General features: G+C 46.6%; 1 protein-coding gene across 1 annotated transcript; it reads left to right on the top strand.

Moving 5' to 3' along the window:
- The first annotated feature begins 2,327 nt into the window (after positions 1-2,327).
- SLC27A5 (solute carrier family 27 member 5) lies at positions 2,328-22,018 on the top strand. Its single transcript, XM_048518400.1, is given in 11 exon segments — positions 2,328-3,083; positions 6,514-6,723; positions 7,953-8,111; positions 8,989-9,113; positions 11,007-11,123; positions 11,125-11,214; positions 16,137-16,227; positions 17,821-18,019; positions 19,039-19,136; positions 20,495-20,625; positions 21,623-22,018. Coding segments are annotated over 11 exon segments (1,875 nt in total). The 5' UTR covers positions 2,328-2,605; the 3' UTR covers positions 21,800-22,018.
- The last annotated feature ends 3,656 nt before the right edge of the window (positions 22,019-25,674 follow it).

Below are 25,674 nucleotides of genomic sequence, written 5' to 3'. Positions count from 1 at the left end.
TCCCTGATTACCTCCCTTCCCTGACTCCCTCCTGTAACTAACATCTTTTAACCACCTTACAGTGTACTTCATTGCTTCTCAACAACATCCACCCAGGCATCTCTCAGTGGTTGTCCAGCCATCCCCTAAAGGTTGTCCCGACACCCCCGGAGTTGGATTGTTACCCTATAACAGTGATGGCGAACCTATGGCACGGGTGCCAGAGGTGGCACTCGGAGCCCTCTCTGTGGGCACGCGCATACAGAGTTCGTCATGTGGGGGGTGTAAAATCACCCCCCACACACACACATACACGCACATCTAGGCTGGCCTGGGCCACTAAGCACAACATGCGGGCACTGCAGTGAGCAGGGCCTGGTGCTTGGTGCCTGTGCTCCGGGTGGTTGTTGCCTGAAGGGGGGGGGGGGCGCAGAGGAGGCAGAGATGCTAGAGAGGCACAGAGCGGTGCAGGCTGGCCCCTTCTCAAGCGGGTGGGGCGGAGGAAGAGGGAGCCAACCGGTTTTTTCTAAACTAAAACCTCAGCATTCAGGTTAAATTGCCGGGTTGGCACTTTGCGATAAATAAGTGGGGTTTGGGTTGCAATTTGGGCACTCGGTCTCAAAAAGGGTTGCCATCACTGCCCTATAAAGATCCTACTCCCCCCCCCCAATCCTTCGTCCAGTGCCATTGATATCTTTCTGTCACACACACACAAAGCCTTTATTGGCATCATACAGTAAAACATTTTGTAACCAGAAACATTTTACAACCAGAATAACATAGTTACAGCTCAAATAACCATCATTTAATATAAAAATCTCCCTTAGCAGATGTACCAATTATATCCAACAGAAACTTGGCAACTAATTCAGAAAAAATCCTGATTTGATCCATCCAGGAAATACTTTATCCTTTGATCATCTGTCATATCTACATTAAAATATTTAAACAATGGTCGATACTTATACCATAAGTATTCCCTATTTGGACAGTGAAACATTATATGCTCTAGTGCAGGGGTAGGGAACCTTTAACACTCAAAGAGCCATTTGGACCCGTTTTCCACAGGAAAAGAAAACACTTGGAGCCGCAAATAATTTCTGACATTTAAAATAAAGATAACACTATATATATAGGGGTTTTTTACCTTTTACTCCGCTCATTCTGAGAAGCGCATGGATGCGCAGGGCGGGGCAAGGATGAAGCCGGTATTTCGGCCTGCGCTTCAACGCCCGGGAAAGCACCTGCCCAGCTCCAACGGGGCAGGCGAGGGAAACTCTTGGCCTTGGTCGACCAGTAACAGCAGGGCGGGAGCAAGGATGGGGCAACCTTTCATTTCGTGGAGCCACAGTGCAAGGGCAGAAGAGCCGCATGTGGCTCTCGAGCCGCAGGTTCCCTACCCCTGCTCTAGTGTTTCTACTTGTATGCTGTTGCATGGGCATAGTCTTTCGGTCTTTGGTATTTTTTGGAATCGACCCTCGAGTAAGGCAGATGGCAAAATATTGAATCTTGCTAAAGAGAATGCACATCTTAATCTAAAATTAATCATATAGAGTAAATAATGAGACATACAACCCTTTGCTTCAACTAGTGATCGATTTAGAGGTGAGCAAGTTGAATTTGCTGGATATCTTTCTGTCTTTGTTGCTGTGCCCAACGTGTTGGACCCCCCTGGAACAAGACGCCAGTTGTTTGGCTCTGAACCTTGGATTTTCTTTCCTTCGTGATCACATCGTCCTACCCATATCCCACAGATCTATTTCTATTCCAAAATCTATTTTCCTAACCTATCTATATCTTAGGAAATCTGTGTGGGCATGTTTGCTGAACCGAGTCAAATGCTTGTGAACCCTTCATCCCTCCCATAAAGATTGGTATCCCATTCCTCTCTGTGGATTTTCTTCTCTGATCTTTGCACACACTGGTACAAACTATTCCTTACAAGCCTCTTGCAAACAAGCAGTCTGCTCTAAGCTAATCGCCCCACATTATTGAGAGACGGTGTCTCCACCTCGGGTAACAGAGGGATTGAAAATGTTTGTGTCGATGTACTCAGGTGGAGGAGTGGGGAATCAAACCAACTTCTCCAGATTAGAGTCCACGGCTGTTAACCACTGCCCCACGCTGGCTCTCCTCTGTTCTTTTCCCAAGGATTGCTACATTAGTTATTCCCAAAACATCTCGACTGTCACGATGCCAGGGACATTCTTGCACATTCATTCTTCGGCTTTCCCAAACCCGCTGCTGGAAACTTTGCCAAATACAGTTTTTTCCCCCCTTGGAGATGTAAACAACTCCTCCCAGGGTGTAATTCTTAAACGCCTGAGCTGGCTGCTCAGTGCCAGTGCTCAGTGCCAGAGGTGTTTCGTGCAGGAGGCAAAAGCTCCTGCTCAACACGGGAGGAAAGGAGAAAACTCAGCAGTTCCCTGCAGCTAAGGTTAAAGTTTGCTGGGCGGAAAGGATTTGCTCCGAGCAGCCTATGGGGACGGAGAGGAGGGGAGAGAGAGAGGATTCTTTCCCTTTTTATGTTTGGTCTTTGCCTTCTGCACAGCGCACTGTTGCTTGACAGCTGGAATCCAGAGGAGAACATTCAGGCTCTTGATCCTGTGGCGAGATCATCTCAGTCATGCTGGACCCGTACACTGTTCTGCTCGGGCTTCTGATCCTCTTGCCGCTCTTGGGAAACCTTTTCTTCCCCTACCTTTGGCTGGACCTGGCGATGTTCTTCCGTACCGTCTACCACGGATACAAGTGGCAAAAACGTCTCCAGCGCAAACCGCCCTTCACCCTCCTGGACAGTTTTCTAGCAAATGTCCAGAAACATCCCCAAAAGCCCCTGATTCTCTTTGGAGATGAGGTCTACACCTACAGAGACATTGACCAGCTCAGCAACCAGGCAGCCAAGGTCTTCCTGAGCCAGGTAGGGTTGAAAGGAGGGGAGACGGTCGCTGTTTTCTTGAAGAACAGCCCTGCCTATGTTTGGGTTTGGCTGGGCTTGGCAAAGATCAGCTGTACCATGGCGTGCATCAACTTTAACATCCGATCCAAGGTTCTGCTGCACGCGCTCTGCTCCTGTGACTCCAAGGTTCTACTGACAACTCCAGGTAAGGACAACTAGGATAATGTCATGTCTCTGCTGCTGGTAGTCAAAGAACCTGGGAAAAATCCTGACACCCTCTTGCTCTTCTCTTCTTTGAGCGGTCCTGATGCATCTTTTTCAATTCATGACAAGATAACTGGATCCCAAAACTCCATTTCAACTGTTGGGGGAAGCTGTCAATTATGTGAACATTTGCAGAATTCCCACTTGGATGCCTGTTGCATTCAAAACTAGTTCCAGAACTTGAGAGTACCTTGACAGTTTTATCCATTTCCTCCAGCTAGCCAGACATAAGCAGCTGTTGAATTAGGCCAGGAAACTGGTTGCGGTGGGTTTTCCAGGCTGTGAGGCCATGGTCTGGTAGATCTTGTTCCTAACGTTTCGCCTGCATCTGTGGCTGGCACCTTCAGAGGTGTATCACAGAGAAAAGACTGTTTCACACAGTGTCTAGTGAGAAGGGAAAGTTTAGCATCGTGGATTATTGCCAATTGGGAAACCTGTGATAGGGCGTGGTTTTAATCTTTTATATAAGTGGGCTGCTACCCTTTGTTTTTAAAGAGCCGAATTTCATCACCATTCAACAAAGACCATTCAACAAGATGAACAGAGCCTATAAAAGAAGGAGCAGCAGTGGCATAGTGGCTAAGAGCAGTGGCTAAGAGCAGGTGCACTCTGATCTGGAGGAACCGGGTTTGATTCCCAGCTCTGCCGCTTGAGTTGTGGAGACTTATCTGAGGAATTCAGATTAGCCTGTACACTCCCACACACACCAGCTGGGTGACCTTGGGCTAGTCACAGCTTTTCGGAGCTCTCTCAGCCCCACCCACCTCACAGGGTGTTTGTTTTGAGGGGGGAAGGGCAAGGAGATTGTAAGCCCCTTTGAGTCTCCTACAGGATAGAAAGGGGTCTTCTTCTTCTTCTTCTTCTTCTTCTTCTTCTTCTTCTTCTTCTTCTTCTTCTTCTTCTTCTTCTTCTTCTTCTTCTTCTTCTTCTTCTTCTTCTTCTTCTTCTTCTTCATTTATGTCACTGGAGATTACAACTTAACATTATTAACATTAACTTATTAGCATAACATTATTGATGACGGACAGTTGGAAGAAGAGTTGAGATTTATACCCTACCTTTCTCTCCTGTAAGGAAACTCAAGGTGGTTTACAAACTCCTTTCCCTTCCTCTCTCCACAATAGGCACCTTGTGAGGTAGGTGGGGCTCAGAGAGTTCTGAATGAACTGTGACTAGCCCAAGGTCACCTAGAAATGTGGGAGTGCGAAAACACATCTGGTTCACCAGATAAGAGTCCATCATCTCTTAAACACTATACCATGCTGGCTTTCCATTTTTTACAGTTTCTACAGTCCAGATGCTAGTTTTTATTAGCATTTATTAAGGAGTGGTACACAGTGTGAGCAGACGTAGAGCAGAGCTACTCAGAGTAGACAAGCAGAACTAGTGGTCCACCTGTACACATGTGCATACACTGCAGCCTCCCACCTCCAGGAAGGAAACACAAACCACACAAGATGTTCTTTCCAGGGAAGGCTTTACTGAAGAGTTGCAATACGTACAATATACTATATACAGGTTTCTGGAATGACCAAAGAAAGTGCTTCGCGAGGCAACAGTTCCCCAAAGGAACAAAAACTCAGTACAATGCAGGTGCTTACATACAATGATGAACCAATCACCTTAAAGGTCATCTGCAGCTGGTTTGAACCAGTCTGGCTGCTGTTGCTTGCTGTCACTGTACTCCCTTTTTGCTGCCTAGGATATGATCTAGGTCAGGGGTGTCAAACTCATGACCCTCCAGATGTTCATGAACCACAATTCCCATCAGCCCCTCCCAACATGAGCATTGGCTCTACTGGCAAGGGCTGTTGGGAATTGTAGTTCATGAACATCTGGGGGGCCGCGAGTTTGACACCTGTGATCTAGACGATCTACTGATGACAGCACATATCATGACATCCCTTCTCATATACTAGGCCAGCAGATCAGGTACACAGTTTATGCAGCCATATTTACAATGCCTAACAATGGTAACATTCTTTCATATTTTACTTCAGGTACGGCTTTACCCCCAAAAAAGTCGTAATTGTGCACCTTTGTTGCTTCCCGAGGTAAAATAGTTTTGAGACGTCCCTTTAATCTCATAAAACTTTTGTCATCCATTCCTGTCACAGGCTGGTTATTTTAGCATCTCCTTTCCAATGTAACATCCATTGTGAAACCGCCAGTTGTGGAGCCCTGTTGTATACATGTGGGTTTTGCTTAGAAATCTTGAAGATATTGCATGTTATGTCTGGCTGGTCCTGCTGTTTTGCATCTTTCTCTTTCCACACATACCCCTACATCATGTCACCCGAATATCATGGATTTCTGGGGTGGGGATAGACATCATTCAACTTTCTGCCATAGTAAATCTCAAAGGGTCAAAGGTCAGGCTGCTAACCTCCAGATTTGACCTGAAGATCTCTTAGGACAGTGGTGGCGAACCTTTGGCACTCCAGATGTTATGGAGTACAATTCCCATCAGCCAATTGGCCATACTGGCAGGGGCTGATGGGAATTGTACTCCATAACATCTGGAGTGCCAAAGGTTCGCCACCATGGTCTTAGGAGTATAACTGATCTTCAGACAACAATCAGCTCTCCTGGGGGAGAAACAGCTGCTTTGGTGGGTAGACTTTGGTGGGTAGATGATACCCTACTGAGCTCTCTCCCCTCCCCAAATCTCCCCTTCCCCAAGCCCCACCCCCCAAATCTTCAGAAATTTCCAAATCTGGAATGGGTAACCCTAAAAGAAGACAGCGCAAGGTGACAGAGGAGCACTTTAACTCCAAGGGGACATCTTGTTATGGTGAAGTTGAACTAAAGTGAACTGCAGGGATGCTTTGAAGATGACCCTTGATACTGCTGGGTCATGTTTTCCAGCTTGGAGATTTTAATTCAGGTGCCACAGCCAAGGCAAATAAACTCTTTGCTCCTCAGCAAAGGAAGCCAGGACCTTCTGGATTCGACCTCAACGACCCAGCGTGGCGGAGTCATCAGATTAGGATCTGGGTGTGCGTGGGTAAAGGGCTGTCAAGTCGCAGCTGATTTATGGCGACAGAGGAGGGGTTGCAGACCAAGAGACTGATGGAGGCGGTTTGCTACTGCCTAACTTTGCTTTGCATAACAACCGTGGTGTTTCTTGGTGGTCTCCCATCCAAATATTAACCAGGATTGATGCCGTTTAGCTTCTGAGATCTGGCAAGATCAGGCTAGCCTGGGCAATCTAAGTCAAGGCAGGATCCGGGGCTGGTGAGAAAAGGCCAAAATCTTTCACGTCCATGTTCTTTCGCGTTACGGTTTTCCTAGAGTCACAAGGAGTTCACCAAAACTGCAAAATACTGTCCCATCAACCGTCTTGCCTCTTTTCTTTCCCCCATTTCAAGACTTCAAAACAACTGTTGAAGATGTCCTGGGCAGCATCAGGAAGGAAGGGATGCAGGTTTTCTATCTGAGCAACAATTCCCCCACCGAGGGGGTAGAAGCCTTGCTGGGACAGATTAAATCCAGCTCTGCTGAGACTGTGCCACTTTCCTTCCGAACTAGCACCACCCCCGAATCTGCAGTCTTGTATATATTCACCTCTGGAACTACCGGTAAGGAGGAAAATGTTTGAGGAGGCGGGAGTGCAGGGACAAACTGAAGGATACACTGTACCTGGATATCTTTCTCTATCTCTCCCTACCCTTCACCTGGGCTGTTTTGGTAGAAAACAGGCAAGGGCATAGGTAAGGGGGGTTTCCCCATTACATGTCCGAAGCTCCGCCCCCATTTGTGGGTTTGTTGTATTTTTCCAGTGTTATTTCTGTTTTTGGCCTGCAGGAGGCGCAATTTCTAGGCTAGAAACACCAAAACTTCAGGGTATCTTCAGGAGACCCTCCTGCTGATACCAGCCAGGTTTGGTGAAGTTTGGTCTACGGGGTCCAAAGTTATGGGCTCCCAAAGGAGGTGCCCCATCCCCCATTACTTCCAATGGGAGCTAATAGGAGATAGGGCTACACATCTGAGGGTCCATAACTTTGGCCCCCCCTGAACAAAACTTCACCATACCTGGGTGGTGTCATCAGGGGAGTTCCTACTGATACCACCCAAGTTGGGTGAAGTTTGGTCCAGGGGTACAAAGCTATGGACTCCCAAAGGGGGTGCCCCATCCGCATTGTTTCCAATGGGAGCTAATAGGAGATGGTGGCTGCACCTTTGAGGGCCCATAACTTTGCCCCCCCGAACCAAACTTCACCAAACCTGGGTGGCATCATCAAGAGAGTCTCCTAAAGATACTCTGAAATTTTGGTGCTGCCAGCTTAAGAATTGCACCCCTGACAGCAGCCACCCCCTAAATGTCCCCAGATTCTCCTTTTAAATCCACCCCCTTTGGCATGGATTTAAAGGGAGAATCTGAGGTCCCCAGTTTAAACACTGAAAGTGATGCTGTTTCAGGGTGGGGGCACAAAACTCAGATTTTGCACCGGGCTCCATTTTCCCTAGCTATGCCTCTGCTCGGAGGGGAGGGCAGAAGGGACTGGCGGCTGCTGGCTGGGAGCCAAGCCAGTGGGGGGCGGAGGGGCGAGGCTGGTGAGTCTGCCATCCCTGGCCTTGGAGAGCTGCTTTTATAAGCACTGAGGCTGGGGCTGGGGCTTGGGGCATGGTCCTGCCCCCCGAACCCCACCCCCCATTAAAAAAATCTATACCTACGTCCCTGAAAACAGGTATGTATTTAAGTCAGGACCAAAGCACACATTGAGAAAAGTGGAGTATAAATTCAAAACCTTCTCTTCCTCAACCTTGCTAAGTGCACCTTCTCTTTCCTTTCTCTGCCTGCTTCCAGGGCTACCCAAAGCTGCCATCATCAACCACAAAAGACTGATACGTATGAGCAGCGTGTTAGCCCTGTGTGGGGTCTCTTCAAAGGACGTTGTTTACACCGCGCTCCCATTGTACCACACAGCTGGGTTACTTATTGGGATTGGAGGGTGCTTGGAGGTTGGTATGTACAGCAAGTCCATTAGAGGTCTAAATACATGTTTGCTTTAGGTGTGTGTGAGATTGATACTGAGAGGTGAAATAAACAGAAATACTAATGAGAGGCCCATACGTTTTTGCAGAGGGAAGGGCAGGAAGGGAGGCAATTGGGAGAGTTCCTCCTTTCTCTCTAGAGTGAAAAAGTTCATCCCAAGATGATCCACTCTCTTCTGTGTGCATGTGCGTGTGTGTCTAAAATGCTGTCAAGTTCTAGCTGACTTATGACAGCTCCAGCAAGGAGCTTTCAAGGCAAGTGAGAAGCAGAGGTGGTTTGCCACTTCCTTCCTCTGCAGAGTCTTCCTTGGTGGCCATCTTCCGCGTACCCATCCTGCTAAGCTTCTGAGATTGAGATAAACCATGTCATCTCCCCCCCTGAATCCCTTCCCTAAAACATCCATATCTCTGAAACTGTATCACTCCTCGTTGGCCCTTTCCGCACCAACCAAATAAAACATTTTGAGGCAGGAAATGAAACATTTCCTCTGTGGAGTTGTGAATGTTTTTTAACCCTGCCCAACAGGTTTACTGAAGGAGCTGAGCTGGTGGAGAGTTAAACTCTGGGCGTGAATCAGTTAGTAGGAAAATCTGGCTCTGTAAGGGATTGATTGGGCATTCCACTTGCCCGGGGTAGTTTTAACACTTCAGACATGGGGGAGGGACAAAATTACCAGCGATGCCAATGTTTGCATTGCTGGTATTCATTTTAGTTCCAAAGCTGTGCTCACATTAAATGCTCTTTTTCCTTGTCTTATTTGTTTTCATGCTTCCTTTGCTTGTAGTATCACCACTCCCAAATAGTAATCCTCTCTCTCTCTCTCTCTCTCTCTCTCTCTTCCCATCAGGCTGCACATGTGCTTTGAAGTCTAAGTTCTCTGTTTCCCAGTTCTGGGATGATTGCAGGCGATACCACGTCTCTGTGATCCAGTACGTGGGAGAAGTGATGCGCTACCTGTGTCATGCACCAGAGGTAAGTTAGCCTGTCGCTCACGGTAACTGAGGTCAATGCTACAAAAGACGCCCAAACTTCATCGTTGTTCTGAGTCTCAATGTCGTTCCCGCAAAACACAACAGTACATTTTCTGCCGTATTAGTCCTTTGTAGTTCATTTAGAAAGAAAATAACGGGCCCACTTTAATAAAGTTTCCTAATTGGGTCTCTCAGAGAGAAAGTGGGCAAACCAGTGGCTCTTTTAAGACCCCTTCCGCACATGCAGAATAATGCACTTTGAATCCACGTTCGATGCACTTGGGAGCTGTGCGGAACAGCAAAATCCACTTGCAAACAATTGTGAAAGTGGATTGAAAGTGCATTATTCTGCACCTTGTCGGGCCAGAATCCCTATCTAGCCCTGCTCAATTATGTTTTTGAAAGACTGGTAGGGAAAGAATACCAAAAATCAGGCTTTGGACTGAAGAATATGTTTTTACTGTGTAGAATAGATATTTCACACACAGGGTGGTCTCTCTAAGAGAGAGTCACACCCAACCAGACAAAGACCATAATCTTTTATAGATACACAGAATACATATATAATAATTCATAATCATACCCTGCACGGTCATATTTCTCCCAGATATGCATTCATTTCTTTAAAATCAAACTGTCTTCTCTGACCATTATTACACAAAAGCTGGAAAGTTCTACCCTTCTCTGCCCTAGGCTACATGTCCTTTCCCGTAGGCAAAAGGGGCAATAAACTGAATTCTATATTTAGTTTAAATCAGATAGACAGTTCCCAGCATTCCTAAAGGTGGGGTTTCCCCATGGAGATACATCTTCGAGGTGAAAAGATTTCACATACAACTTATTCACTTTTGAAAGGGTTAAAAATGATTATGACAGTTATAATATGTGATTCTAGTAGAATACATGTCATATATACTTTTCATATATTTCACTATCATTTCAGCGTGCATTAAAATATAGAAAAACACATTTTCAATTATCTGATCAGATTCATCTCTATTCTAACCTTTGATCTCTTCATTTCTGTGTTTATTCACGTGTAGCCCATCTTATCTAGCTGGTTAGCCCTAAAAGGTGTATGAGATGTGCTCTCTGTCACGGCTCTGGCCCTTAGTGATATTATCTTTCTTTCATGACCAGTTGGTCTGAAAGAGAGAAAAACCCATTTTGATTAAATGGTGGTTCTTTATCAAATATAGTTTTCAGTCCTAATCTCCTGTCCCACAATGTGCAGAAGGGACCTAAGCAGAGGTGGGATCCAGCAGGTTCTCACCGGTTCCCGAGAGCGGGTTACTAATTATTTGTGTGTGCCGAGAGGGGGTTACTATTTGGGTCTGCTTTTCCATTAGAAATTCCATTAGATCCAAAAATCATAAAGTCCTGTTGTTTCCTATGTGGCTGGTTAGCGAAGGTAGAAAACGGGATAATTCTCCCTGTTGGGCTGTTTTCAAAACATGTTTTAGAAATATGGTAAAGTTCCTTGTTTAAGGAAAGTATCCTTCTTTTGATTTCTAGAAACAAAATTAAGTATTTGAAAAGAATTAGAAGTATTTGACAAGGCAGTCCCAATTAGAGGAGAAATGTAAGTTGTTTCTGTTGGCAGTAGTGATGGGACTTGCTATAATGAGTTTAAATTATGGGCAGAAAGATACCAGCTGGAAATTAGGAACTTTTTTTTACAGTAAGAGTTTTTTACAGTAACAGAGAAATTATTAATGCCCCGCCCCATAATGCCCGACCATGCCCCTGTCGTGCCCTGCCCCACCCCATTGGAACTATGCCACTGTTTGAATCCCACCACCAAGGGAACCTGTTACTAAAATTTTTGGATCCTACCACTGGACCTAAGCCTTCATGAGGAGAGCAGTGAACCTCTGGATTTGTCCCTTTTCAGAAGCCAAACGACCATGAGCACGGTGTGCAAAAAGCAATCGGCAACGGCATTCGGTTGGAGGTCTGGAAGGAGGCAGCCTACTGCATACGATTTGGACCCATCCAGATCCTACCATGAGGCCCTCACCAGAGCCACAGAGGCAAATGTTGGGTTCATTAATTACACCGGGAAGGTCGGATCTGTGGGAAGAGTCAACTTATTACTCAAGGTAATGAGTGCTCAACCGGAAGATTTATGCGCTGTGACTGATTATTGGCTAAGTCTCCTGTTGCAAAGTCTCTGTGTTGAACTTTGGGTCAGAATTGAGATGGGAGTGCTGTGCTGGGAACTCAGTTCTCAGGTATGTATGAGCTTAATAAGGACCAGGACAGCGTGCAAAGAGAAGGGATCCGAGATTTCTCCCTTCCTGCTATTTCTCCCTAATCTGAAACAGCCCCAGGGAGCTCTATTTGTCTCATTCTGGAGGATTAGTTTTAGTTCTCCCATTTCTGGAGGATTTAGTTTTAGCTCTGCCATTTTGAAGGTGGAGCTTAACTTCACTCCTTCCCCCAATTGGCCGCAGGTATAGTGTCAGTGGTGGGATTCAGCAGGTTCGCACCACTTCGGCAGAACCGGTTGTTAAAATGGTGCTTGTAAACATTTGAACCCCACCACCAGAACTGGTTGTTAAATTGAATCCCACCACTGTATAGTGTCCACGTGAACACTCCACCACCAGCTACACCCCAGAGCCTAATGGGGGGGAGCAGGGTTGTTCTGGCTCAGAAGGAAAGCCCCAGGAGCCCATAAGTCATGTTCAAAAGGAAAGTCCCAGGAGGAAAGCGTATAAGTCATGCTCAGAAGGAAAGTCCCAGGAGCCCATAAGGAGCAGCAATGGCGTAGTGGTTAAGAGCAGGTGCATTCTAATCTGGAGGAACCAGGTTTGATTCCTCGCTCTGCCGCCTAAGCTGTGGAGGCTTATCTGGGGAATTCAGATTAGCCTGTGCACACCCCAACACACGCCAGCTGGGTGACCCTTGGGCTAGTCACAGCTTTTCCGAGCTCTCTGAGCCTCACCTCCCTTACAGGGTGTTTGTTGTGAGGGGGCAAGGGCAAGGAGATTGTAAGCCCCTTTGAGGCTCCTACAGGAGAGAAATGGGTCGTCGTCGTCGTCGTCGTCGTCGTCGTCGTCTTCTTCTTCTTCTTCTTCTTCTTCTTCTTCTTCTTCTTCTTCTTCTTCTTCTTCTTCTTCTTCTTCTTCTTCTTCTTCTTCTTCTTCTTCTTCTTCTTCTTCTTCTTCTTCTTCTTCTTCAGATGAGTGCTGTGTCACATGGAAGCTCCCCCCACAAAGCAGGGACATCCAGATGTCCCACATTGCCTGCCTTCACATGGGCTCTCGGCATTGTGGGAGAACCGTGACAGGCCCAAGGTCACCCAGCAGGCTTTGTGTGGAGGAGTGAGGAATAGTAGAGTCTGCTGCTCTTAACCCTTATCTCATGTTTGGTCCCTTTCACAAAACGTTATACGAAAAAAGATGTTTGATTTGTTGAGATCCTGATGAGTAGATTGGATTTTTTCAACCTATAGAATTGCTCCTCAACTTTCTCTCGGTTCCGTTTGGATTATTTCTGACAGCCCCACACGCTTTTTCATGAGGAAACCAGACATGGAAATGGTTCGATAGCTTCCTTTTGGTCCCCCAAAGTGATAGTCTTCACCATCTGCTGCTGCTGGTTTGTGAAGGATAACAGCAATGACACTGACTTGCTGGAAAGCAGAGATTGTTTCTGTTGGGGTTTGGTGGGGATTCCTTTAGATAATGATCTCTTTCTCAGGCGTGTTCCTTGTCAATGGTTCTGGGCGTGCTACGCAATGATGAAATCTCTGTTCCACGCCCACGCCCAGTAGTTTCTTGTGCTGATAATGGCTTGTGTGCAGTCAGAGCATTTCAATAACAAATAAGGCATGCCCTTACCAGCTCTGCTACAGGGCGAGGGGGCCGTTCCTGAATTCTATACATGGCTTGGCTTTGAAATTGAAATATGTGCTGACACTCCTTGCAGTGAAGGGAAGGTGTCCTTTCAAAAGACACTCCTCCGCAACCTTGCTGCAGTTGAAACCGCGAGAATATCTTGGAAGGAAGGGTGTTCTGTTATTGCAGGAAAGGAAGTGGGTGACTTTTATTCCATCTCCATAGAATTGTTCTTTTATCCCAACGCTGACTCCGAAGAGTTCACAGCGGCTTACTTGCAGCAAGTCCCCCGACCCTTGATCCTCACAACAGCTCTTTGGGGGGCTTTGGTTGAAGTCAGAACGGACAAAATATGGGGAGAAGAGATATTCCTTGTTGCTAAAAAAAAAAGGCTAATGGAAGTTAATGGACTGTTAAGCATACCTCCCCACCATGTCCTGCCCTAAGAGTGCTGCTCATGGGGAAGAGTGAGGAATCAAACAGAGGAGAGTCCACCTGCTCTGAACCACTGCAACATCCTGGCTTTCCAAGTTCTGCAAGGCTTAGGGTCACCACCATCCAGGTAGTGGCTTGAGATCTCCCACTGTTACATCATGCCCTTATATAAAGCCGTGGTGCGACCGCACTTGGAGTACTGTGTTCAGTTCTGGTCGCCACATCTCAGAAAGGATATCGAAGAGATAGAAAAAGTGCAGAGAAGGGCAACGAGGATGATTGAGGGACTGGAGCACTTTCCTTATGAGGAGAGGCTGCAGCGTTTGGGACTCTTTAGTTTGGAGAGGAGGCGGCTGAGGGGGGATATGATTGAAGTCTATAAAATTATGCATGGGGTAGAAAATGTTGAGAGAGAGAAATTGTTCTCTCTTTCTCACAAGACTAGAACCAGGGGGCATACATTGAAAATGTTGGGGGGAAGAATTAGGACTAATAAAAGGAAACACTTCTTCACACAACGTGTGATTGGTGTTTGGAATATGCTGCCACAAGAGGTGGTGATGGCCACTAATCTGGATAGCTTTAAAAGGGGCTTGGACAGATTTATGGAGGAGAAGTCGATCTATGGCTACCAATCTTGATCCTCCTTGATCTGAGATTGCAAATGCCTTAGCAGACCAGGTGCTCGGGAGCAGCAGCAGCAGAAGACCATTGATTTCACCTCCTGCACGTGAGCTCCCAAAGGCACCTGGTGGGCCACTGCAAGTAGCAGAGTGCTGGACTAGATGGACTCTGGTCTGATCCACCAGGTGCTTTCTTATGTTCTTATCTGATCTCCGGGCGACAGAAATCAGTGGAGAAAATGACCACATTGGAAGGTGGACTCTGTGGCTTTACAACCTCAAGCTCTACCCTCAAAATATCCAGGCAGTTCCCGACCTGGAGCCGGTAACTCTAGGGCAAGGGTGTCCAACTCTGGCACATCAGATGTTCATGGACTACAATTCCCAACCACCCCTGCTGATGCTGTGCCAGCAGGGGCTGATGGGAATTGTAGTCCATGAACACCTGAAGCACCAGAGTGCCCTAGGGCATATTTTGCTCTGAACTGGCCTAATTTTTTTTAAAAAAATCAGGCTTTAAACTAGCAGAGCAATTAATGCAGCCCTTTTTGACAACCTCAGCCCAGAAGGCATTGCACAAAAAGGCATTACCAGAGTACAGCAGGTGCAGAGGAATCAATTGGCCTTGGACTTTGAATTAATTGCAGTTCAAAAGTAGATAATAGTTTGTTGCCAAGGCCGACAAGCAGAACGTTGCCCGGGAGTAAAGTCCCAACTCACGAGGTTCTTCTACATGCTGTCTACACAAATGAGATGCCGTGTGTGTTTACTCAGAAGCAGACTTTGCTGAACTGGACTCAGTTGATTTGCTATCAAGTAAGAAAGCACAGATTGTATATTTAGACTGGTTTAATAATCACTCCAATTAAGTCCAGGAACAGGAGCTAGGGTCGCCAACAGACTCAGAGAAAAAGGTTCTTTCTGTCCCTTTTAATAAAGGCTGAAGGTATAGGCAGGTGAATTTAGGTTTAAAACATCCCATTAAGGCTCTGTTCACGGGACAGGACATTTTTTTCACCAAAAAAATTGTCAATCATCACAGGAACCTGTAAGCTCTAACCATGAATCCTTATAATTCCCACCAATACAATTCCTAGGATTGGGGGAGGGAGAGGGAGGCATTGCCAGAGACAGCCGGTGTGGTTAAAGTATTGGACTAGGACACAGGTGTCAAACTTGCGGCCCTCCAGATGTGTTATGGACTACAGTTCCCATCATCCCCTGCCAGCATGATGCTGGTAGGGGATGATGGGAACTGTAGTCCATAACATCTGGAGGGCCGCAAGTTTGACACCTATGGACTAGGACATGGGGCCCCAACCTTTTTGTTTCTTTAGGGGGCCTTTGGAATTCTGACACAGGGTGGTGGGTACAACTACGAAATGGCTGCCGGGGGCGGGGGGGGGGGGCAGAGTGACACACACAGAAACAATTGATTCCGATCATGAAAACCTCAACAATACATTTAAAAAACCCAATGAACATCAGTTTAAAATGGTATGAAGTTGCTGCAATTTGAAACACGGAACAGAGAACAACCAAACCAGGATTTCGTAACTGAAACTGCAGGGGTATATTTAAAAAAACAACAACAGTCACGGAGAGGGGATACTCAATCTGGATTAAGGCAATCTGGATTCTGGAGAGGGCTTGGCTTGACATTCTCCTGATAATAAAACAGCCTCCCCTTCCAGTCTGATTGAAACCTTTGCCAAGTAAAAAGACAGGTATTCTTCTTGTGTCAGTCTTTTTCCCCTGAAATGGTGGCAGGAAGCTTAACTTGTCTTTCTCCGGTGATGTTATCCCAATCCAGATTGGGTCCCATTTCAGCTACTTGAAAGAGCCACGTCCCATGTCTGGAGTCCCACTCACAGAATACCAGGTTGCATGTCTCTGTAGCTCTTGTGTGCCAAATTACAGTTTGGAAAACTTTCCCCAAAACCAGAAAGTACAAAGAGTAGAATATGCTTGCTAAAAGTGGCAGAAATACCAGTGTCAAAGTTGTAACAGTTTGCTACAGTTCCTAGATGGGGAAAGGCTTGGGTGAAATACGGTAGCAGCCACCACACATCTCTGCCTTCTTTGGGCTCATGCTTCCACCTTCAATTTATTCCTCTTCAGATGTTTACTCCTTTTGAACTTGTTAAGTGCGACCTCGACACAGGCGAGCCCGCGAGGGACGAGAAAGGTTACTGCATCCCGGTAGCCCCAGGTAAGGTGACATAATGAACATTCCGGGTTCTGGTTAGTGTTTACTCATGTTATTGGGTCTCCTTGGCTCTGGCGCCCCACTCTAGAATGCAGCTAACAAATCAATATATATGAACAAAACAATTCCCGAGTTAAAAACAACATCCAAACCTACAATGCAGAGATAGAGATACAAAGAGTTTAAAATAAAATCGTTTCAAGAAGGGAGAGAGAGAGAGTGTGTGTGTGTTATACATAGAGAGAGTTATATATAAAGAATACTGTTGCTATTCCACCAAGTCCAAAAACTTGGTGGAATATCTCTGTCTTGCAGACCCTGCAGAACTGTACTAAATCCTGGAGGGCCTTGGTCTCAACTGACAGAGAGTTCCACCAGGTTGAGGATAGGGCTAAAAAAGACCTGCCCCTGCAGGAGGCTGATAGACATTCCTGGGGCCAGGGACTTCCAAGAGGTTGCTTCCAGCAGGGCGTAATGCTTGCCTGGGGAAGTACCAGGAAGTACCCATAGATACGACAGTTCCCGATTGCTCAAGGCCTTAAAGGTTAAAACCAAAACCTTGAACATGATCTGGAATGAAACTGGCAAACAGTGCAACAGCTTTTCGGAGCTCTCTCAGCTCCACCTACCTCACAGGGTGTTTGTTGTGAAGGGGGAAGGGCAAGGTGATTGTAAGCCCCTTTGAGTCTCCTACAGGAGAGAAAGGGGGGATATAAATCCAAACTACTCGTCCTCCTCGTCCTCCTCGTCCTCCTCGTCCTCCTCGTCGTCGTCTTCTTCTTCTTCTTCTTCTTCTTCTTCTTCTTCTTCTTCTTCTTCTTCTTCTTCTTCTTCTTCTTCTTCTTCTTCTTCTTCTTCTTCTTCTTCTTCTTCTTCTTCTTCTTCTTCTTCTTCTTCTTCCTCCTCCTCCTCCTCCTCCTCCTCCTCCTCCTCCTCCTCCTCCTCTTCTTCTTCTTCTTCTTCTTCTTCTTCTTCTTCTTCTTCTTCTTCCTCCTCCTCTTCTTCTTCTTCAGCACAGGTTGAATATGTGCTCTTACTGGGGTCCCTGTAGGTCCCTCATCGCTGCATTCTGGACCAGCTTCTGGAGCAGTTTCAAAGACAGGCCACCATAGAGCAAGTTACAGTAATCCAGCCTGGAAAAGACTACTGCATGAATCACTGTGGCTAGGTCCTAGCTAGGTCCTAGAGTCACAGGTACAGGGCCAACTGTCTAGCCTGACAAAGATGGAGAAACTCCACCTTGGCTGTATGTGCAACCTGGACCTCCATCCACAAGGAGGCCTCCAAGTTCACATCCCAAATCTCCAGAAATTTCCGAAGATAGATTTGGCAACTCTAGCACAAAGCCATTTGTTGCTTCCCTCCATCACCAGCTGAGAGGTATACACCACAGTGAAATCGGGTTTGGTGCCTTACTGCGAGCACAAAACAGGATAGGCCTGCCCCATCATATAGCATATGAATGGGTTCCTAATAACTTCTTCTCACACTGGTCACCTCTCGTTTGAAACACCAGAGAGAGCAGCTCTGCCTTTGTGTCTTTGCAGGGATGGGGAGGCTCAGTTGACCCCCTTTGATTCCCTTTTCATTTCCCAGGTGAGACAGGTTTGCTGTTGGGCAAGATTACAAACCTCAACCAATTCACGGGCTATGCGGGGGACCGCCAGAAATCAGAGAAGAAGATCCTCCGAGATGTCCGGAAGAAAGGAGACTGTTATTTCAATAGCGGAGACCTCTTGAGGATAGACCATGAAAACTTTGTATATTTCCAGGACCGGGTGGGAGATACTTTCCGGTGAGCCTCCACATTGCTTGGACGGGGATGAGTCGTGTGTTCTCCTGGGAGTGATCTAAATTAGGTCTGACTACAGGTTAGAGAGCTGTATTCTGTCTCACAAAAAGATGTTAGTAGATTCTTCCACCACAGAACTCAACATGCCTGACCTTATTTATTGCAGGATGCTCCGCTTACCTAGCCCTGCTCCCCTCATTCATTTGAAAGTCTGATGATAGTAATTCAATAAATTATAAATGCTCTTGTATCAAAGTTCCATGTTCAGTAATGCACAAAACAAAGGTTTTGACAAAGGCAGGGCATAAAAACGAATGATAATTCTCATTCAGGACTATATTCGAATGTGACAGCATACAATTTTCTCAACTTCTGCACCTCAACTGACTATGCTGCCATCTTTATCTGAGACAGAATATAGTGGTTAAGAGTGGCAGATTCTAATCTGGAGAACTGGGGGGTCTCCATACTTCTCCATACTTTTGGCGTTCCCAAATGAAGACCAAAATAATGGATGCTCACTTCTATAAAATCAAATATGGATAATGAATCCAGTGCAGGGGTAGGGAACCTTTAACACTCAAAGAGCCATTTGGACCCGTTTTCCACGGGAAAAGAAAACACTTGGAGCCGCAAATAATTTTTGACATTTAAAATAAAGATAACACTGTATATATTGGGCTTTTTTACCTTTTACTCCACTCATTCTAAGAAGCGCATGGATGCACCCGCCCTGCTGCCTGCAGGGCGGGCAAGGATGGGGCCAGCAGCTCAGCCTTGCTGGCCGCTGGGAAAGCGCCCGCCCCGCTCGAACAAGGCGGGCGAGAGGGGAAGCCCGCGACGCTGCCCAGCCGGCCGCAGGCAATCGGTGCGCCCGCCCTGCTGCCTGCAGGGCGGGCAAGGATGAAGCTGGCGGCTCAGCTCGTGGAGCCTCAGTGCAAGGGGAGAAGAGCCGCATGCGGTTCTCGAGCCGCAGGTTCCCTACCCCTGATCCAGTGGTAATGGTTTCTTTCCCATTGCAGCTGGAAAGGGGAGAATGTAGCCACGACGGAGGTTGAGAAAATCCTGATGATGCTGAAGTTTATTCAAGAAGTCAATGTATATGGGGTGTCCGTGCCAGGTGAGTCTGAAACATCTCTTTTTTAAAAAGTCTTAGTTCCACCACGTGGTGTTCAAAGAAAGAGCATCAATAGCTGTTCTGTCTCCGGAGCAGTATGTGAAAGGAAAAGCTAATTAGGCTATTTTATACCAGCCTGTAATCTGGATACTGCAGATTGATCTGTGGAAAGCTGGCAGATAGTCCTTGGGGCCATGAACAGTAGATGTGATGTAAAATGATTGCCTTTCAATTATTAGTAAAGGGAGATCGGCAAGGAAGTCCAGGGTGACTATGCCGAGGAAGGCAACGGCTAACCATCTCCGTAGTTTTTTGCCGAGGAAACCCAACAGGGCTGAGAGCACTTTGCGCAACATTCTAAATACACCCTTTTAGCAAGCGTTATCAGATATATTTCAGAGCATCTGTATAAAATCATTTTGAAAACCTACAGAATCATTACTTGATACCGATATGGGGATTTATCTAAGTTTGTGACTGACAATTATCTATAGAAAGTGCCGTGCAGAGAGTTGTTCAAAGTTCTGTTGAAAGGACTGTCAAAAAGATCTAGATGAGATGTCTAAAACTTTCTAAAGCATCCTGAGGTAGGCCCCTTCCGCACACGCAAAAAAAATGCGTTTTCAAACCACTTTCACAACTGTTTGCAAGTGGATTGTGCTATTCTGCACAGCTTCAAAGAGCACTGAAAGCAGTTTGAAAGTGCATTATCCTGCATGTGCGGAATGAGTCGTAGTTACGTGAAATGTGGTTCACATTAAAACTCATATCTGCAATTATGTTTGAGAAAAGTTAGAAGATCTGATTTTCCTTGCATGCAGTTTTTTTGTTAAGTTTAATTTGTACTTATTACTCATTTCCATTTCTTGTCATCTTGTCTAATAAAAAAGGGCTTGGGTTCTTTTTCAGTGAAAGATTAACTTGCAGAAAGTTTCTATCTTGCTAAATACAGAACTCATCAATATGGTATTTTTTGGCCACTTGGCTGAAGAAAATGTTTTTCTGTACGAGCTAATTGGTACAGGCTTCTTTACAGGATCATTGTGAACCATGTTTACAGTTGTATAAGAGGACTAAATAAATTTATGTATCCTGCTGATCAGGTGAAACACGTCAGTGTACCGTCTGAAAAATAAATACGAGCCACTGGCTCAGATGACTCAGGGGAACTTCCAAATGCAGAGGCAGTAGTCCTTTGAATACCAGGGCTAGGAGGCACTATCAGCCTGGGAAAAGCCTTAACCTCTGTGCCCTGTTTGCTAGCCCGCCAGGGCAAATAGTTCGGTCACTGTGGGAAACAGAGTGCTGGTCTGATTCGTCAGAGTTCTTCTTATATGATGATTGTTTCTGGTTTGCTGCAGGCCATGAAGGAAAGACTGGGATGGCGGCCATCCAGCTAAAGGAGGGACTATCTTTTGATGAAGAGGAGATATACAGACATGCCACGGATCACCTGCCGAGCTATGCCATCCCACACTTCATCCGCGTCCAGGTGACACATCTCTGTCTTGCATGGCTCAGTCTCTTTATACTGTTTTGGCCCACAGTATTGGGCATTAATACCCAACTGTGCCCAAAGAAATCTGCACTGCCAACAGCCACTATGGGCTCCCCAGACAAAGATTCCCTCCCCGTTTTCCCTTATATACAAAACACTATGCACAACAGAAGATCTCTAGGCCTCACCTGGAGGTTGGCAACTCTAATCTATGACAACCCCAGTGCTGAACTTTCAAGGCAAGTGAGAAGCAGCGGTGATTTGCCATTGCATTCCTTGCAAGAGTGTTCCTAGATGGTCTCCCATCTAGGTATCAACTCTGTTTAACTTCTGAGATCTGACTATGGCCATTTATGCATGCAGTATTTACCCCACAGCTGTTTGCCTCAGTCAGATTTCCCCGCATTTTCTTGTTCACTCTGAACCAAGCAATCAGTTTGCCCACCAAGCTGAGCCAAGGGGCCATTTCCCCTCCCCCCTGACTTCCTTATTATGTCGGTAACCTCAGTTTGGGTTACTTTGTTTGCCTTTTCAAAAGGACAGCGGAGTGGGGCGGGGGTGTGTGTGTTGGTCTATTGTTCCTGTTATATTTATAGTATTTTTTTAAAAAAAGGAAGTCCCTCTGAGGTTCCTGAAATGCTGTCCCAAAGAGTGGATGAAATTGCTACTGCTGTATGGGCAGGGAAAAGTGGGGAGGAGCAGGAAAACCCAAAGTGCTCTGTTTTCCTTCACTTTACCTGCTTTCAGAAACCATGGGGATTCTCTGATCTGCAGAGTGGTGCATTTGGAAGCAGGGAAAATAATTGTGCAATCGAGAATCTGACTTGAAGGGAATGTAGGCTCACTGCAGAGTAGATCACAAGTGCATAAGTGGCTGATACAATGCCACTCTCCCCACCCCCCCGACTCTGGTTTTTGGTGTGCTCGTAACTCTTATGTTGGAAACTGTTTTGGGTTGCTTATATTCACTTCCATTTTGTTTCACATTCAGAAAACCTTGGCGATCACAGGAACTTTCAAACATGTCAAAGGCCAACTAGTAAAGGAGGGATTCAATCCTGCAGTCATCGGTGACCCTCTCTTCTTCTTGGATGTGGCCGAGAAACGCTACGTGCCGATGACTCAGGAGATCTATAACTCCATCGCAGAGAAGAGACAGAAGCTGTGAAGAGAGTTTTCAGGCCCCACAGGCGATGGTGTCCTTCACAGAACGCCTGGAAAACTACCATTCAGAACTTTGTGACTACTGACTGGGAGGGGAGAGATCGCCTCAAATCCATTTCTTACCAGGGACCAAACCAGAGATGTTCTCTCTCTGTGTGTGTCGTTGAAAATCCTGTACAATGAGTTAATCTGGAGATTTTTAAAATGCTGTTTTTGCTTTGTGTTCTTTGAGCATTGTAGTGCAAATTTGTGTGTCCAGGTGAGATGTGAAGCATGTCTGCCAGAATGCAGTCTTTCCACACAGAAACGTTTTGCGATGGTTACCCTGTTTTTGCTGCTGCTGTTCTACAGAGTGGATTTCCCTACGTTTCCCCCACTGCATTGGCCCCATGTCACCAAGGGGGGCTTCACTGCATTTTTAAAAAATCAGCAATTAATACACTAATATGCTGAGATATTGATATGGCAATCAACAATTTAAAAACCCTCCGAAGTCCCCTGCTGGTGAGGTGGGGTAATCATCTCATAGGACCAGAGCAGAGAAAATCCAGAAATACAGTTCAGTTCAGGGGTCATCGGTTAATCTCAGGACTCGCTGAGAAGAAGAAGAAGAAGAAGAAGAGTTTGGATTTATATCCCCCCTTTCTCTCCTGCAGGAGACTCAAAGGGGCTTACAATCTCCTTGCCCTTCCCCCCTCACAACAAACATCCTGTGAGGTAGGTGGGGCTGAGAGAGCTCCGAGAAGCTGCGACTTGCCCAAGGTCACCCAGCTGGCGTGTGTGGGAGTGTACAGGCTAATCTGAATTCCCCAGATAAGCCTCCACAGCTCAGGCGGCAGAGCTGAGAATCAAACCCGGTTCTTCCAGATTAGATACACGAGCTCTTAACCTCCTATGCCACTGCTGCTCCCATGGGCAACCGAGGGCCCTTTAAGAGCCTCCATATCCAGAGGCAATAAACATCCGACTCCCAGGGCAAGGAGATGGCAGCAGAGGTTGGTCTAATCCTCTGAGGCCCGTTTGCTTAGCCCTCTACGTCAACTGGTTTGCTGCTGTGTGAAACGTGATGCTGGACTAGATCAGTGATGGTGAACCTTTTCGCGGCCAAATGCCCAACTTGCAACCCAAAACCCACTTATTTATTGCAAAGTGCCCACATGGCAATTTAACCTGAATACTGAGGTTTTAGTTTAGAAAAAACGGTTGACTCCGAGGCGCATGTTACTCGGGAGTAAGCTTGGTGAAGCAATCGTGCAATGCTTCGAATGGGTGAATCATGACCCTAGGAGGGTTTACTCAGAAGGAAGCCCCATTGCCAGCAACCGAGCTTACTCCTGGGTAAAGGATCATGCCCAGGTCAGGTTAGGTGTGTGTGTGGGGGTGATTTTTCGCCCCCCCCCCCACATGATGAACTCTGTGCATGCGTACCAACAGAAAGGGCTCTGAGTGCCACCTCTGGCACCCATGCCATAGGTTTGCCATCACTGGACTAGATGGACCACTGGTCTGATTCAGCAGGGTTCTTATTATGTCCTTATGCAAGAATACCAAGTTGGGCCCAGGGGAAGAAGTGGAATTCTGGGTAGTAGTGTCCTACAGTTAAGCACACTTTCTTTTCCTGCCTAGCCACACTGCCTTCTTCCCCATGTACACTATAATTGTATATAAAAATACAATTATAGCCATTCAGCTGTTTTGGCAGAGCGGTCGGCCATTGTGAATCCTTGATTAGTCCTCGTTGGCAGGAGGGTTGGCCATTGTGATTCCTTGATTGGTCCTCGTTCTCAACTATCCTGAGGTCATGACTCTTGCTCTCTGTGGCTCTTCTGTGAACTCCACCACCCGGAGCAGTGATAACGGTTGTGATATTGCACCAATGAAAGAGAGATGAAGCAATGGTTTGCCAGACGGTTATCTCTTCAGCATCCAACTTGCGATTGTTGTTGTTTTTCTAATGTGAGATCAAACACAGATTTGCAGTCATGGGGGAAATATGTTTGCGTTTCTAGAAGACCCTGTTCACTGGAAATGTTTCTGGAACTTTCTGTGGCTGTTGCCCAACCCCTTGCTTTGTAAACAGTTGAAAACAAATCCATATCCCAAATGGGATGTAATGGGGCTAGGTCTCAGGCAGTAGCCTGCAAATTAAGGGGTTATAAACATTTCTTGTTTATCGTCTGAAATGTCTGGAAGCCTGGAGGATTTGATGCTGTTGCATTTTTTTAAAAAAAAATCTAATATAACGCATGTAATTATACAGAAGGAACACAGCGAAGGACATAATGGAAACCTCCAAAAATTCTTTAAATAGTAAAGTGTGGCTACCTTTTTTCCTTAGCAAGCTCATGTGACTATACTTTGGTGATAAAATACTTGAATGACATGTAAGGAATTGAAAAGTAAAGTAATGGTAAGTAATTGAAAAGTAAACATCCTTATGCAACTACAGTTAAATCAAGGCCTGAACTTCTTGTCTACTAACATTCATTCTGGACATAGTTATGACAGAGACGCAGGGCTGAGATGGCAACCTGTTGCTTTACCTGGGGCACACGCCACCATTTTGTAGCAGAGAACCACCTCTGGGGAACTCCTTTAACGGTGCTGCAGGACTGGTTGGTACCAGTCAGGTTATGGTTTCTGCCTTCCTCTGTGCTATTTTTCTGACCTAAAATGGTGCTGGGGGCGGGGTCATATAGGACATAACTCCCTCAGCCCCATTTCAACTTGGAAAAATGGCATGGAAGGGAAGGTGAGAGGCCCTCACGCTATGCTGGCCCTATATAGAATCCAGGTCTCATAGCTCTATTAAAAGTTCCTCAGAGGGAGCCTACTGCTACAAAATGGCACAACACCAAGTGGGCTCGGAGACCCTGTCAAATTCAGCTTAAAGTTTGGTGACATGGCTAGACTATCATATAAAAGTACTAGCAGGATACCCGTGCTTCGCTATGGAGATTATAAAAAATGCCCCCTCCTCTTCCCTCCCCTCCCTTGCATGCCACCCCTCATTCCCTCACCTTTACTTGCACGCCACCACTCACTCCTTCCCCTCCCCCTCCATTCGCTAGGGTGAGTGGGCCATGTCCAGATGCTGGGCCCCCTCCCCTCCCTTGCATGCCACCCCTCACTCCCTTCCCTTGCATGCCACCCCTCACTCCTTCCCCTCCCTCCACTAGGGTGGGTGGGCCATGTCCAGATGCTGGGTTCCCTCCCCTCCCTTGCATGCCACCCCTCACTCCTTCCCCTCCCCCTCCCTCCACTAGGGTGGGTGGGCCATGTCCAGATGCTGGGCCCCCTCCCCTCCCCTCCCTTGCATGCCACCCCTCATTCCCTCACCTTTACTTGCACGCCACCACTCACTCCTTCCCCTCCCCCTCCATTCGCTAGGGTGAGTGGGCCATGTCCAGATGCTGGGCCCCCTCCCCTCCCTTGCATGCCACCCCTCACTCCCTTCCCTTGCATGCCACCCCTCACTCCTTCCCCTCCCTCCACTAGGGTGGGTGGGCCATGTCCAGATGCTGGGTTCCCTCCCCTCCCTTGCATGCCACCCCTCACTCCTTCCCCTCCCCCTCCCTCCACTAGGGTGGGTGGGCCATGTCCAGATGCTGGGCCCCCTCCCCTCCCCTCCCTTGCATGCCACCCCTCCCTCCCTCCCTCCCCTTCCCTTGCATGGCAAAAAACCTGATACTACTGAAAAATACTGAAAATATGAAATGAACCTGATAAAATTACCCTTGAAGTTTGAAATGGCATAAATTTATAAAAATATACATACTGGAAAAATATTGAAAATATAAAACGTACAGCATAAAAATACCCTTAAAGGTTGCAATTTAAGGAATTCATAAAAATAAAGATCCGTTAAAAACACTGAGA

This window comes from Sphaerodactylus townsendi, linkage group LG15, assembly GCF_021028975.2.
Source record: "Sphaerodactylus townsendi isolate TG3544 linkage group LG15, MPM_Stown_v2.3, whole genome shotgun sequence".
Taxonomy (NCBI): domain Eukaryota; kingdom Metazoa; phylum Chordata; class Lepidosauria; order Squamata; family Sphaerodactylidae; genus Sphaerodactylus; species Sphaerodactylus townsendi.
Note: the sequence above shows the minus strand (reverse complement) of the source record. Positions and strands in the feature narration are given on the sequence as shown.